The 14,799-nt window shown below is 50.4% G+C and overlaps 1 protein-coding gene across 1 annotated transcript; it reads right to left on the bottom strand.

The window, feature by feature from the left end:
• Positions 1–1,236: 1,236 nt before the first annotated feature.
• LOC115513751 (heat shock 70 kDa protein 1) lies at positions 1,237–14,771 on the bottom strand. Its single transcript, XM_030315120.1, has 2 exons — positions 12,675–14,771; positions 1,237–1,597 (listed from the first exon to the last, which is right to left on the bottom strand). The coding sequence occupies exons 1-2, from the start codon at positions 14,589–14,591 to the stop codon at positions 1,589–1,591; spliced, it is 1,926 nt and encodes a 641-aa protein (XP_030170980.1). The 5' UTR covers positions 14,592–14,771; the 3' UTR covers positions 1,237–1,588.
• Positions 14,772–14,799: the final 28 nt, after the last annotated feature.

Here is a 14,799-nt window from a genome sequence, read left to right as displayed (position 1 = left end):
ATCCTTGAGGTTGGGATAATGTTAAGCTAGAGTTCTCTTTCGCCCCCAGCAAAGTGTTATCATTGAGGCAACGTAGTTCCTAGAGACATGTGACTCTGCAAGTTTCAAGGACTTGTTAGTTTCCCACATTACCATGGCAAGCACTTTCCTTTGTTCTCAGGTAGCCAGGAGTGTCTGAGGGGTATCACACATTTTCCACCTGGGGATGGAGTGTTGTGTGCCAGCCTGTATTTTGCCCTCAGTTTGCCCCAAGCTTCCTCATCAATTGTCATGCCTCCCAAATCCTCAGAATCTTGGTCTTCATGCGCTTGATAACTGCAGCAAGGGTGACCATGGCAAAAAATGTTACTGGTCTATGCCACGTTTCTGCTCAAAATGATTTAGATCTTTAAAAGTGAAGTTGTACTGGGGTGCCTGGGTAGATCAGTCGGTTAAGTGACCGACTGCAGCTCAGGTCATGATCTCGAGGTCTGTGGGCTGGAGCCTCTCATCAGGCTCTGCACTGATAGCTCAGAGCCAGGATCCTGCTTCAGATTCTGTGTCTCCCTTTCTCTCTTTCCCTCCCCTGTTCGCACTCCATCGCTCTCTCAAAAACATTTAAGAAAAAATTTTAATTTAAAAAAAGGGAGGTCACATTAAGGAATCTACTGAAGTCATTGCTTCACTATATACTAATTTGGATGTAAATTAAAAAAAAATAAAAAATAAAGTTAAAAAAAAAGGGAGGTCATTCTGACAAAATATTTTAAAATGAGACAACCCAAATCGAGGTTAAATAATTTACACTTGGTCACCCAGCTGGCATTTACAGCCCTAGAGTGTGAATCTGCATCTCATTTTTGCTGTTTTGCACACCTCTAAAATAATTTATAACTTAAATAAAAGACTAAGACTCACAGTTCAGAAGTGACAAATTAAGGGCTCTGCACACGTTAAGTGTGAGTAAAGAACCGTGAACATCTCTCAACACTGCCTTTAACCCAGAAGTTCTCCCCAAAACCATTTTTGCAGCTCCCATCCCCTTTTCCCCTAAAAAAAAGTGTCACCCACAAAAATGGGCAGCTGAAGTTTTGTTTTCTAGCACAGATATAATTTAAAACCTACAATTAAGTCTTAAAATAGCCAAAGTCACAGTTCCTCATAGTGTACCTCTCTTCAGAAATACTGTATTTTTCAGCCTATGAAAATCAGACATTCCAAGAAAGGTCCGCTATCCCCCCTCAAATAAAAATAGACTTGTATTTGTAACATTTTATTTTTCATCATGAAGTATACAAATTGTTTAAAAAAAAAAAGCCATTCCATGACTTCCGGTGTTTACAAACCAAAATTGGACAGAGGGTGGCAGTGTTTGCTCATTTTACAGAGAAGGGAAAAAAAGCACCAACTTACTTTCAAGGCAAAAACTCTACTAAAAACACTAGTATATCACAAGGAAATAATAAAGACAAACATTATCAGGTTACAACCTAACTTTAGAACAAATTGAAATAACAGAAAACTGGAAGTAGGAAAAAATACAGTGTGATAGCAAGGTCCTCAGGTCACCTCGACTTGGAAAGAAATACGAGTCAGGAAGGTAAGGATCCTAATCCACCTCCTCAATGGTGGGGCCTGACCCAGAGCCACCTCTGGGGGCCTGAGCCCCAAAGCCACCAGCCCCAGGGCCACCCGCCCCCTGGTACAGTCCGCTGATGATGGGGTTACACACCTGCTCCAGCTCCTTCCTCTTGTGCTCAAACTCGTCCTTCTCGGCCAAGGTGTTGGCGTCCAGCCAGGAAATGACCTCCTGGCACTTGTCCAGCACCTTCTTCTTGTCGGCCTCGCTGATCTTCCCCTTGAGACCCTCATCCTCCACGGCACTCTTCATGTTGAAGGCGTACGACTCCAGCGCGTTCTTGGCAGACACCCTCTCGCGCTGCACCTCGTCCTCGGCTTTGTACTTCTCCGCCTCCTGCACCATGCGCTCGATCTCCTCCTTGCTCAGCCGGCCCTTGTCGTTGGTGATGGTGATCTTGTTGGCTTTGCCCGTGCTCTTGTCCGTGGCCGTGACGTTCAGGATGCCATTGGCATCGATGTCGAAGGTCACCTCGATCTGGGGCACTCCCCGTGGGGCCGGGGGGATGCCGCTCAGCTCGAAGCGCCCCAGCAGGTTATTGTCCCGCGTCATGGCCCTCTCGCCCTCGTACACCTGGATCAGCACTCCGGGCTGGTTGTCCGAGTAGGTGGTGAAGATCTGCGTCTGCTTGGTGGGGATGGTGGAGTTGCGCTTGATCAGGGCAGTCATCACGCCGCCGGCCGTCTCCAGCCCCAGCGACAGGGGCGCCACGTCCAGCAGCAACAGGTCCTGCACGTTCTCGGACTTGTCCCCCATCAGGATGGCCGCCTGCACCGCCGCCCCGTAGGCCACTGCCTCGTCGGGGTTGATGCTCTTGTTGAGATCGCGCCCGTTGAAGAAGTCTTGCAGCAGTTTCTGCACCTTGGGGATGCGGGTGGAGCCCCCCACCAGGACCAGGTCGTGGATCTGGGCCTTGTCCAGCTTGGCGTCGCGCAGAGCCTTCTCCACCGGCTCCAGGGTGCTCCGGAACAGGTCCGAGCACAGCTCCTCGAACCGCGCCCTCGTGATGGACGTGTAGAAGTCGATGCCCTCGAACAGGGAGTCGATCTCCAGGCTGGCCTGGGTGCTGGACGACAGGGTCCTCTTGGCCCGCTCGCAGGCGGTGCGCAGCCGCCTCACGGCTCGCTTGTTCTGGCTGATGTCCTTCTTGTGCTTCCTCTTGAACTCCTCCACGAAGTGGTTCACCAGCCTGTTGTCAAAGTCCTCCCCACCCAGGTGGGTGTCCCCCGCCGTGGCCTTCACCTCGAAGATGCCATCGTCGATCGTCAGGATGGACACGTCGAAGGTGCCCCCGCCCAGGTCAAAGATGAGCACGTTGCGCTCCCCCTTGCCCGTCCTGTCCAGGCCGTAGGCGATGGCGGCGGCCGTGGGCTCGTTGATGATCCGCAGCACGTTCAGCCCCGCGATCACCCCCGCGTCCTTGGTGGCCTGCCGCTGCGAGTCGTTGAAGTAGGCCGGCACGGTGATCACCGCGTTGGTCACCGGGTAGCCCAGGTACGCCTCGGCGATCTCCTTCATCTTGGTCAGCACCATGGACGAGATCTCCTCGGGGTAGAACGCTTTGGTCTCCCCCTTGTAGCTCACCTGCACCTTGGGCTTGTCTCCGTCGTTGATCACCCGGAAAGGCCAGTGCTTCATATCCGACTGCACCACCGGGTCGCCGAACTTGCGGCCGATCAGCCGCTTCGCGTCGAACACGGTGTTCTGCGGGTTCAGCGCCACCTGGTTCTTGGCCGCATCCCCGATGAGCCGCTCGGTGTCCGTGAAGGCCACGTAGCTGGGGGTGGTGCGGTTGCCCTGGTCGTTGGCGATGATCTCTACCTTGCCGTGCTGGAACACCCCCACGCATGAGTAGGTGGTGCCCAGGTCGATGCCGATGGCTGCGGTTTTAGCCATGTCGGCGTCCTGCTCCCTTGCCCGGCGCTGAGGTTCAGCCTTTGTGAACGTCGGTCGGGATACGCGACGAGGAACTCGGTCTGTTCCGAAGCTGCAAACTCGAACTTGCGGGGAGCCCGACTCAGCCGGTCTGCGGAAATTGCGCTAGCGGTCACCGCCTGAAACCCGAAGGTTTCTCTGCAGGCTTGCTGTTTTTCGGGACGGGGCGGCTCTGTGTTTATAACGCCTCGTCGAGCCCCACCTTTTCTGTCCTCAGCCAATCACGGAGCTCTGCGGGGCTGCCAGGCCGGGAATATTCCAGCGGTTTCGCATCGCGTCCTGCCTCCAGGCTTTCTGGGACCAATCAGCGTTCTGGGTGCCGCCCCTCCCAGAACTCTCCAGACTCTTCTCGGATTCTTGGGAAGGAACCCGAGTCCTAAGGGGAGGGAGGAGAGGAGCTGGGAAGGGCGGTTGTTGGCTCCGCCCACCCAGTCTCGGTACCTCCCAGCGATGCTGTCCACGGACTTTGAAATTGACTAGAAAGACTGGCATTTATAATCGCAGGCCAGTGAGAGCCGCCTGGGGTTCAAACTAGTTTTGCGGTTTAAGATTAAGGTTAAGGAATACACGACTCCCAGGGATACCCCAAATACGTAAAGTTCCCAAGTTTCTCGAAGTGGGTGGGGTATCGGCGGGTCAAAGAGACTCTGATTGGACTGTGGCGCTGACGGATAGGGTCGCGTTTAGGCCCGCTGGTGCATTGGTCCAAAGGCCTGAGCTGCCTGAGGATTGCCTTAGCCAGCCGTGGCGTTTTTCCCACTTTCGATTTAAAGTAGAAATGAGAAGGAAAGAGATAATGCAATATAGTTTTGACATCGTCTCTAACCTACACGGTTGAAATACCTGGGGATGGGAGAATTTGAATTTTTAAAAGAAAAACACTTAAGTAAACAATTGGTTCTTAAACTGGAGAACGTCCCCAGTGCCCCAGAAGGAACGTGCTGGGTCAAGGGCGGGGGGAGGGGGGAGGGGGGGGGGGGAGGGGGGAGGGGGAGGGGTGGGGCAGGGGAAGGGGTAGGCTAGGGCTGGGATCCGCTGCTCCCCTTCGCTTTGGGCGGGGCTCGGGCCAGAGGAAGAAAAAACTTTCCGTAGGACTTCAGCTGTCTTTAAAACCTTGGGGCTTCTCCATTTCCCTCCTCTATCAAGCTGGGGGGTCTGGGCCACCCCATTCCCAGAGGGTTTGCCTGTTAATTCCCGGTTCATACTCAGACCCCAGAATTCGATCTTCTGCCCTCTGTCGCCCGTAGGCTGGCCCTCCTTTTTAAATGAAATGCAGAGGGAGGTCAGTCGGCAAGGGAGAGGTGAGGATGTTTAGTCTTTAATAGTATAAGCCACAGCTGGTTGCAGGTGGTCCCTGTTAAGCACACTGGTTGGGATGATGCTGGAAGGTGGGAGGGGTTGGCCGGACCCAGGTTCTACTTACAGCTCCTTTAAAATTTAAGATTATTTGTCATGCATTTAATCCACCCACTTAGTTTTCTATCCTACATTCCAACTTTCTGCATGTTTTCCTCTCTCCTTTAAAATTTTTTTTTTCAACGTTTATTTATTTTTGGGACAGAGAGAGACAGAGCATGAACGGGGGAGGGGCAGAGAGAGAGGGAGACACAGAATCGGAAACAGGCTCCAGGCTCTGAGCCATCAGCCCAGAGCCTGACGCGGGGCTCGAACTCACGGACCGCGAGATCATGACCTGGCTGAAGTCGGGCGCTTAACCGACTGCGCCACCCAGGCGCCCCTCCTCTCTCCTTTAAATACAAACACATTTGATCATTTTGGCCTTTTTTTAATTTTTTTTTTAACATTTATTTATTTTTGAGACAGAGAGACAGAGCATGAACGGGGGAGGGGCAGAGAGAGAGGGAGACACAGAATCTGAAGCAGGCTCCAGGCTCTGAGCCATCAGCCCAGAGCCTGACGCGGGGCTCCAACTCACGGACCGCGAGATCGTGACCTGAGCTGAAGTCGGACGCTCAACCGACTGAGCCACCCAGGCGCCCCCATTTTGGCCTTTTAAAAAAAAGTTCTTGGGCACCTGGCTAGCTCAGTTGGTTAAACTTTGGACTTCAGTTCATGTCATGATCTCGTGGTCCTGATTTCCAGCCCCGAGTCAGCATCTGAGCTGTCAGCACAGAGGCCGGACCCTGCTTGAGATTCTGTGCCTTTCTGTCTCTACCCCTCTCCTGCTCACGCGTTCTCTCTCTCTCAAAAATGAATAAATCTTAGGGGCGCCTGGGTGGCGCAGTCGGTTAAGCGTCCGACTTCAGCCAGGTCACGATCTCGCGGTCTGTGAGTTCGAGCCCCGCGTCGGGCTCTGGGCTGATGGCTCGGAGCCTGGAGCCTGTTTCCGATTCTGTGTCTCCCTCTCTCTCTGCCCCTCCCCCGTTCATGCTCTGTCTCTCTCTGTCCCAAAAATAATAAATAAACGTTGAAAAAAAAATTAAAAAAAAAAAATGAATAAATCTTAAAAAAATAAAAATAAAAAAATTATTTGTGGATATGTAAGACCAGTTGTTGCGCGCGTGAACTGGAAGTGACATTAAATAGTACCAGGTTCACAACCCACCAAAAATAGACACATTGCTGTACCCACATAGTTGAACACAGAAAACCTAACACAATGAGAGAAAACAGTGTTTTTGTTTATTTGTTTTTATATGAGAAGACAGTTTTTGATGAAGTGAAGGAATCTTGCTTTTGAACATTTTTGCTGAATTGGGATTGCTTTCACAATCCTGTGTGTGTTTGTGCAGGCAAGTGATAACTTTTTTTTACATTCAGTTGTGGCTCCCTAATGAGTCACCTCCTAATCTGGTCAAACTGGTCAAACTTACGGAATTTTCCATTTCTTTATGGGATCTCTGGCAACTCCCCAAGCTTCCATTATAGCTGCCCAATGTGTCAACACTTCTAGGGGCCCTTAATCTCACCTCCTCCCTCTGGAAGCTTCCCTGCCATTACCTGCTACTAGCGGCAGTTCTGGATTTATTCCTTCTTTCTTTCCAGATCTGCAGTTTAAACTTTATTGGCTGGAAGCAAAGGACATCACTGTACCCACCGCCTGGCAGGTAGACATGGTGATAGGGGTTCAAATCTTGCTACTGTTGGCATAGCAGAAAAAGATCCATTACAAATGCTGTTTTCCATGAATCAGAAACCTACACTCTATAGTTGACCTACCTTTTGAGTTAACTCTCTCTCTGTGGACTGGTCTGGAAACCAAAACATCTATATTCCTTTTCATTTCCTGGCAAGGAGAGTGTCTCCTGGATTTTGTCTTTTACACTGGATGCCTTCCAAGGCAAAAACCCAGTCACAGGTTTAACTGGTGTCTAAAGTGACTGTAAGAACCTCAAGAAATTTTCTAGAATTTTACTTTGACTAAGTTTGCAATTAGGTTTTATCGGGTTTAGCATTTGAAAGGATAGAGTATCAGGTTTCCTCAAGCTGGTGGAACTGTCAGGTACTTAACTAAGCGGGGAGTGGGGAGACGGGAGAGGGAGAGCCGAGAACGTTGACTGCTGGCGGCAGGAAGTATGGAGGAGGGGAGCCTTTATCACCCTGAAGCTGCTGCGGGTTCTTTTTTCTTCTCCTTTTTCCCTGCAGTTTCTCAAACTTTACTGTTTTCTCCTCAGTTCTTTCAGTTTTAAAAGATGGTATAATTCTAAGCTTAGCCAGAAAAAAGTAAAAGAGGTAACCGATAGGAAACCTTGAACCAGGCATTTTTAACAAGTCGGTGGCAAAAGCTGCAGTGACCTGGGAAAGCTGCAGATTTCCAGCAGCTTGGAAAAAACTGAGAAATACCCAGGTTTGTATCTGACTCTATTTCCTTGTTCAGGCTGTTTTGATTTTTGGTTTTTGTTTGTTTGTTTGCTTCTTCCTCTTCTTCCTCCTTCTTCACAAGGAAATGCTTGTAAGTTACCTAAATTACAAAAGTCTCTATCTCTAAAATGGAATCAACAGAATCTATTTTATAGGATGGTAGGCATCAGTGATTAATAAGATAATGCTTCTAAGGCCTTAGTTCTGTGCCTGTGACAGAGTAGTGCTCTAAAATTTGCTCCCTTCTCGCTTCTTAGCTGGGATTCCATACTCAGGTCTGACATCTCAAGTCTTTCCTGTTGAGTTGCCTACAAGGTTGGGGACAACTGCCAGGACAATGGCATTACTTTCTTTCCCGGAGAAACTATCTTAAGATTTTCAGGCAGAGGCCATTCAGGCAAACCTTTTCATTTTCAGAGAGGAACACAAAGGATCAGTGGTTCAGTGGCTTGGTCTGGTCACTCAGCTAATTATAGAACAGGGGATTGAACCTACAGGTCCTCATATTTCCCGTTTTGAACTTCTCTCAGGGCTGGCACAGGCATCCTATCCCTTTCATTCTCCGAAGAGGAAAACAAATGGCCACAAAAGGGAGTGAAGTGAATGTCAGGGCTCTGACAGAGCACATTAGGGACACCACGGGGCTATGTGACCAGCCAGGGACTCCTCTCTCTGGGCTGCCACTTCTGACTCCTGACCATCCCAACCCCACCTCCCACTCCTACCTTTCCCACCCTTCCAGCTCTCCCAGCCCTGCCTCCCCTTCCCTTCATAACAGAAGGTTCCCTCGAAAAGGGGAAAGCAGGGAGCCCTGTTACTATGGCTAGGCTGGGACAGAGTTCACAGAATTTTCTGGAAATTAAATATAGAGAGATGACTAAGCTTGATTTTCTAGGGCGGGAGTTAGCGGGGTTGAGGGTGTGGAGAGACTTGGATGAGGCAGTTTGTTGATGAGTTTTCCTACGAGTCAGTCTCCGCCCTGGAACCCAGAAAACTCCAGAAAGTTCGGGACAGCGGTGAAAGGGAGCGCAGAGCGCCAGCCGGAGAGGGCGGGGGCGCCAGCCGGCGAGGGCGGGGCCGCAGAGCGCGGAGGCCGCCGCTGGGGCCTAACTGGCGGGGCTGGCCGCAGAATTGCCTGGCCGGTACCGGGGTTTTGTGATTGTTTTTTTCCAAAACGGGGTTAAAGGAGAAAAAAGGCGAGAGCTTCAGAGTATTTCTCACACTAGCTAATTTATGCGACGAAAACACTGGAAAGTCTCGTAACTCCTACAATTAGGCCGGACGAATTGGGTGGCCAGACGCCAGAAGAGAAGGTCCCCACACAGCCCGAGGCGAGCGCACCCGGGGCCTGGCGAGGACGTGCGGCGGAGACGCACCCGGTGGCCTTGCCCTGTCGCCGCCTCACCTTCACCTCCTGGCTCTAGTTCCCCATTTAAAGGCCCTCGGAAGTGATTCTCGTCTTCTGGAAACCTTCTTCCCCCTGCCTCAATGCTTCCCGGTTGTGCCCGATCTTCCGATCCTTGACTGGGCCCGACAGGGATGGTGGGGCGGGTTGGGTTCACCCCGATGTCCGGAATTCCCTGTGCGGCCCGACCCCTTAGGCTTTCTGTGAGCGGCTCGAGGAAAGGGGCGGGACTGGTGGTATTGATCTGTCCCAGTGCAGCGGATTCCCAAGAGGTGATCCAAGGGGACGTATTTAGGATTTCAATTAGACTGAAAGTTGATGTCAGTTACTGTTTCTTATCTCTACTATAAGGATCATCCTCTCACCTAAAATAACCCCATTTCTACCGAAAGCCCATGTTCCTGCCCGCTTCTCTCAAATGTAAAAAAGGTTTTTTTGTTGTTGTTTTGGTATCTTTTTCATTTTTGATGACAGAATCCTGTTAAATACGAGAAATGACAGTATGTATGTTGCTAATAAAGCAGTCTTACGCCCAAACGTGTATTAGGGAAAGTACTAGATTTTTAAAATTCTTTCCACACCCACAGTTCTTTTTCCTCAATGTACCTCCCCTACTCCCAAGTTTCTTCTGTTACCCAAAACACAAATTTCTTCAGCGATGACACTGCATTCTTTTTTTTTTTTTTTTTTTTTTTTTTAGTTTTGAGAGAGCGAGAAAATTCCAATCACACTCCCCTCTGTCAGCCTGTCAGCACAGAGCCTGACTCTGGGCTCGAACCCAACAAACTGTGTGAGATCATGACCCAAGCTGAAATCAAGAGCCAGACGCTCAACCCACTAAGCCACCCAGGTGCTCTGACATTCTCTTTACTTTATTTAAATCTACAATTTCATCAGCCTTAACTCCTTGCCTTTACAAAGTGATTATTTCAGTCTGTGCAAAGGTATGCAGGCAACAACGTCTTATATTGATTTCTTAATAAAGCACCTACTTAGTAACTTGACTAGCCATAGGAACTTACTTTGTCCAGGGTTATTTCTAGAGATTTCCCTAAACTCTTATCAAAGTTGTTTGGTAGCTCCTTCCCAATCTCCACCCGTTTCCAATCTGCCCTGCCTATCCCCTGCACCTCTCCGCTAAATAGTGGTAGTGGCTGCTGAAGAGTCACTGTATTATCTGCAAATGACAGTCACTGCAGCTCTAAGGGGCAGATGAGGTCCTGTAGCAAATGCGTATCCTCATCAAAATTGATTTACACTATGGCTAGAGTCCACAGCCCTACAGCTCAACTCTCCTGAAGGTTAAAAGTGCCTTTATAATATGGTCTAGAAGCCTAAGCATCTTGTAGATTTCCATTTCCATACTTCCAGGGCAAGGTCTACCATGTATGTGTCATTCTCATAACACTGATTTTCTTCAAAGGCTATTATTTACTAAAAGGTTTGATGGGCTTTGAAGAACACAGAAAATGCTTTTATGGGGTCACCTGGGTGGCTCAGTCTGTTAAGCATTAGACTGGATTTCGGCTCAGGTCATGATCTCAAGGTTCATGAGTTTAAGCCCCACATTGGGCTCCGACCTTATAGCAATGAGCTTGTTTGGGATTCTTTCTCTCCCTCTCTCTTGCTCTCATGCTCTCATTCTCTCTCACTCAAAATAAATAAAACTTTAAAAAACAAAAAAGAAAATGCTTTTATGGAATGTAGAGTGAGACCTTTTCTTTGTTTTTTGTTGAAGTGAAATTCACAAAACATAAAAACCATTTTAAAGTGCACAATTCAGGGGCACCTGGGTGGCTCAGTCGGTAGAATGTCCAACTTGAGCTTAGGTCATGATCTCACTGTGGGTTCAAGTTCCATGTCAGGCTTTCTGCTGACAGCTCAGAGCCTGCTTCATTCGGATTCTGTCTCAATTCTCTCTGCCCCTCCCCTGCTCACACACTCTCTCAAAAATAAACAAACACTGAAAAAAAGTTAAGTGCACAATTCAGGGGTGCTTGCAATTATCTCCACCTACCCCCTCTATCTTGTTCTAAAACAACTTTGTAACCCCCAGGTGCAATCGATTTTTAAAAGGGTTCACTCATCAAGCCTGGAGAATTGTGGGCAGGCATTTTCTAACAAGGAAATTGTGGGGGGAATTATTTCTAGAATGCTAGCAATTGGGATATGAAGCATCTCAAAGGGAAGGTAGTGTGTGGGGAGGCCTGTAGTAAGTCTTCTTAGTACAGGGATGCAGGGTCCTTCCTCTTCCAAGTTAACAAATACTAAACCTTTGTTATCAATCCTATTGTTTCTCTGATAGAATTGTTTAGAATTGCACAAAATAAAAGCAAATGGGTAGTGACTGAGAAACCTAGGTTAGGAATAACCCAGAACCAGGCATGTAAAAGACAAAAGCCCTGTGGACTTGGGACAGCCTGGCAACAACTGAGGAAACCGGAGCTGGAATCCAGGTTTAACACCTTTGCTGAACTGGAATTTTTTTTTTAATGTTTATTTATTTTTGAGACAGAGACAGAGCATGAACAGGGGAGGGGCAGAGAGAGAGGGAGACACAGAATCTGAAACAGGCTCCAGGTTCTGAGCTGTCAGCACAGAGCCCGATGAGGGGCTCCAACCCACAAACTGCGAGATCATGACTTGAGCCGAAGTCAGATGCTTAACCAACTGAGCCACCTAGGTGCCCCATGAACTGGAAATTTTTTTAACCAGTGAAGTAATTTCAGTTAAATCAGTAACTTTTAAATCTCCCTGTTATGTTCACCTGTGCAAGTCAAACACTACCTAAACTTGGTGTGGTGGAATGAGAATTAATAAACACATAGCCCCAAAACGGTGCCTGGTACCTAAGGGCACTGAACTACTGGGTCCTTCTCTTGGGGCACCAAACTCAAGGACAAACTGCTTGAAGATACCGGATACTTAAAATGTAAATAACCAAAGCCAGAAATGTGACATTTCTATCTAAGTAACCTCTCGGAAATGAGAAGTAAAGGCTGAGGCACCAGGCAAAACAAACAAACAAACAAAAAAACCCTTTCATTTTAACACATGAGAACTAGAGATCAGGGTGGCATATGCATAACTGGGCAAGCCAGTGCCTGAACTCACATTTCCTCACTACCAATTTAGGACTCACCTGTTCTTTCATGCTGAAACCAGATTATATATCATTGCTCTGACATATCAGGTGTACTTACAGGAACAGGCAGGCATGGCCTTACTCCCTAACTGCCTCTCCTTTTTGTCAGCTTCTCCAGTAACATCCCCATTCCCCCCTCTTTTGAGGCCACCCTTACATAAGGTCAACCCCCTCACCAATTTGACACCACTATGTCAGTAGCCTGTAATTTTTTCTGCATCCACAGACCCAACCCACTCATACCAAGCATTTGTTTCAACTCTCCCAAGGAGAGTTCTTTCACTTGAAAGAAATAGATCACAATGCAATACACAGACGTACTTCTCCAGATCCCTGACCTTTATCTAAGATACAAATTACCATTCAACTTTAGACTAACAAGACAACCTATGCAAATTATTCTAACCTCAAAATAAAACACAGAAACAGTCAAGAAAATCAAATTATTGAGTTTATTTACTCTACAGAAAACAGTTAAAACAACAAAACATAAAGGCCTGAGTTTGGGATGAATATTACAAAAAAGAAAATGCACAAAAGATGGCAGTATAAATTCTTGCTAGGTTTAGACTCTACAAAAAAAAAAAAGGAACTTCATCATTTCAACAAAGGAGACAGTCGAAACTTGGCAAACAAGTTGCAAAGTTGAGAGGTGATGAAATGCAGATATATAAGGCAATACAAAAGGCATGAATCCCAACCGTCTCCTCAACAAACACGAGCAATCTGGGGAAGAACTCCTAATCCACCTCCTCAATGGTGGGGCCTGACCCAGAGCCACCTCTGGGGGCCTGAGCCCCAAAGCCACCAGCCCCAGGGCCACCCGCCCCCTGGTACAGTCCGCTGATGATGGGGTTACACACCTGCTCCAGCTCCTTCCTCTTGTGCTCAAACTCGTCCTTCTCGGCCAAGGTGTTGGCGTCCAGCCAGGAAATGACCTCCTGGCACTTGTCCAGCACCTTCTTCTTGTCGGCCTCGCTGATCTTCCCCTTGAGACCCTCATCCTCCACGGCACTCTTCATGTTGAAGGCGTACGACTCCAGCGCGTTCTTGGCAGACACCCTCTCGCGCTGCACCTCGTCCTCGGCTTTGTACTTCTCCGCCTCCTGCACCATGCGCTCGATCTCCTCCTTGCTCAGCCGGCCCTTGTCGTTGGTGATGGTGATCTTGTTGGCTTTGCCCGTGCTCTTGTCCGTGGCCGTGACGTTCAGGATGCCATTGGCATCGATGTCGAAGGTCACCTCGATCTGGGGCACTCCCCGTGGGGCCGGGGGGATGCCGCTCAGCTCGAAGCGCCCCAGCAGGTTATTGTCCCGCGTCATGGCCCTCTCGCCCTCGTACACCTGGATCAGCACTCCGGGCTGGTTGTCCGAGTAGGTGGTGAAGATCTGCGTCTGCTTGGTGGGGATGGTGGAGTTGCGCTTGATCAGGGCAGTCATCACGCCGCCGGCCGTCTCCAGCCCCAGCGACAGGGGCGCCACGTCCAGCAGCAACAGGTCCTGCACGTTCTCGGACTTGTCCCCCATCAGGATGGCCGCCTGCACCGCCGCCCCGTAGGCCACTGCCTCGTCGGGGTTGATGCTCTTGTTGAGATCGCGCCCGTTGAAGAAGTCTTGCAGCAGTTTCTGCACCTTGGGGATGCGGGTGGAGCCCCCCACCAGGACCAGGTCGTGGATCTGGGCCTTGTCCAGCTTGGCGTCGCGCAGAGCCTTCTCCACCGGCTCCAGGGTGCTCCGGAACAGGTCCGAGCACAGCTCCTCGAACCGCGCCCTCGTGATGGACGTGTAGAAGTCGATGCCCTCGAACAGGGAGTCGATCTCCAGGCTGGCCTGGGTGCTGGACGACAGGGTCCTCTTGGCCCGCTCGCAGGCGGTGCGCAGCCGCCTCACGGCTCGCTTGTTCTGGCTGATGTCCTTCTTGTGCTTCCTCTTGAACTCCTCCACGAAGTGGTTCACCAGCCTGTTGTCAAAGTCCTCCCCACCCAGGTGGGTGTCCCCCGCCGTGGCCTTCACCTCGAAGATGCCATCGTCGATCGTCAGGATGGACACGTCGAAGGTGCCCCCGCCCAGGTCAAAGATGAGCACGTTGCGCTCCCCCTTGCCCGTCCTGTCCAGGCCGTAGGCGATGGCGGCGGCCGTGGGCTCGTTGATGATCCGCAGCACGTTCAGCCCCGCGATCACCCCCGCGTCCTTGGTGGCCTGCCGCTGCGAGTCGTTGAAGTAGGCCGGCACGGTGATCACCGCGTTGGTCACCGGGTAGCCCAGGTACGCCTCGGCGATCTCCTTCATCTTGGTCAGCACCATGGACGAGATCTCCTCGGGGTAGAACGCCTTGGTCTCCCCCTTGTAGCTCACCTGCACCTTGGGCTTGTCTCCGTCGTTGATCACCCGGAAAGGCCAGTGCTTCATATCCGACTGCACCACCGGGTCGCCGAACTTGCGGCCGATCAGCCGCTTCGCGTCGAACACGGTGTTCTGCGGGTTCAGCGCCACCTGGTTCTTGGCCGCATCCCCGATGAGCCGCTCGGTGTCCGTGAAGGCCACGTAGCTGGGGGTGGTGCGGTTGCCCTGGTCGTTGGCGATGATCTCTACCTTGCCGTGCTGGAACACCCCCACGCATGAGTAGGTGGTGCCCAGGTCGATGCCGATGGCTGCGGTTTTAGCCATGTCGGTGTCCTGCTCCCTTGCCCGGCGCTGAGGTTCAGCCTTTGTGAACGTCGGTCGGGATACGCGACGAGGAACTCGGTCTGTTCCGAAGCTGCAAACTCGAACTTGCGGGGAGCCCGACTCAGCCGGTCTGCGGAAATTGCGCTAGCGGTCACCGCCTGAAACCCGAAGGTTTCTCTGCAGGCTTGCTGTTTTTCGGGACGGGGCG

This window comes from Lynx canadensis, chromosome B2 (assembly GCF_007474595.2).
Source record: "Lynx canadensis isolate LIC74 chromosome B2, mLynCan4.pri.v2, whole genome shotgun sequence".
NCBI lineage: Eukaryota > Metazoa > Chordata > Mammalia > Carnivora > Felidae > Lynx > Lynx canadensis.
The sequence above is the reverse complement of the archived record's forward strand: the minus strand, read 5'-3'. Positions and strand labels throughout refer to the sequence as shown.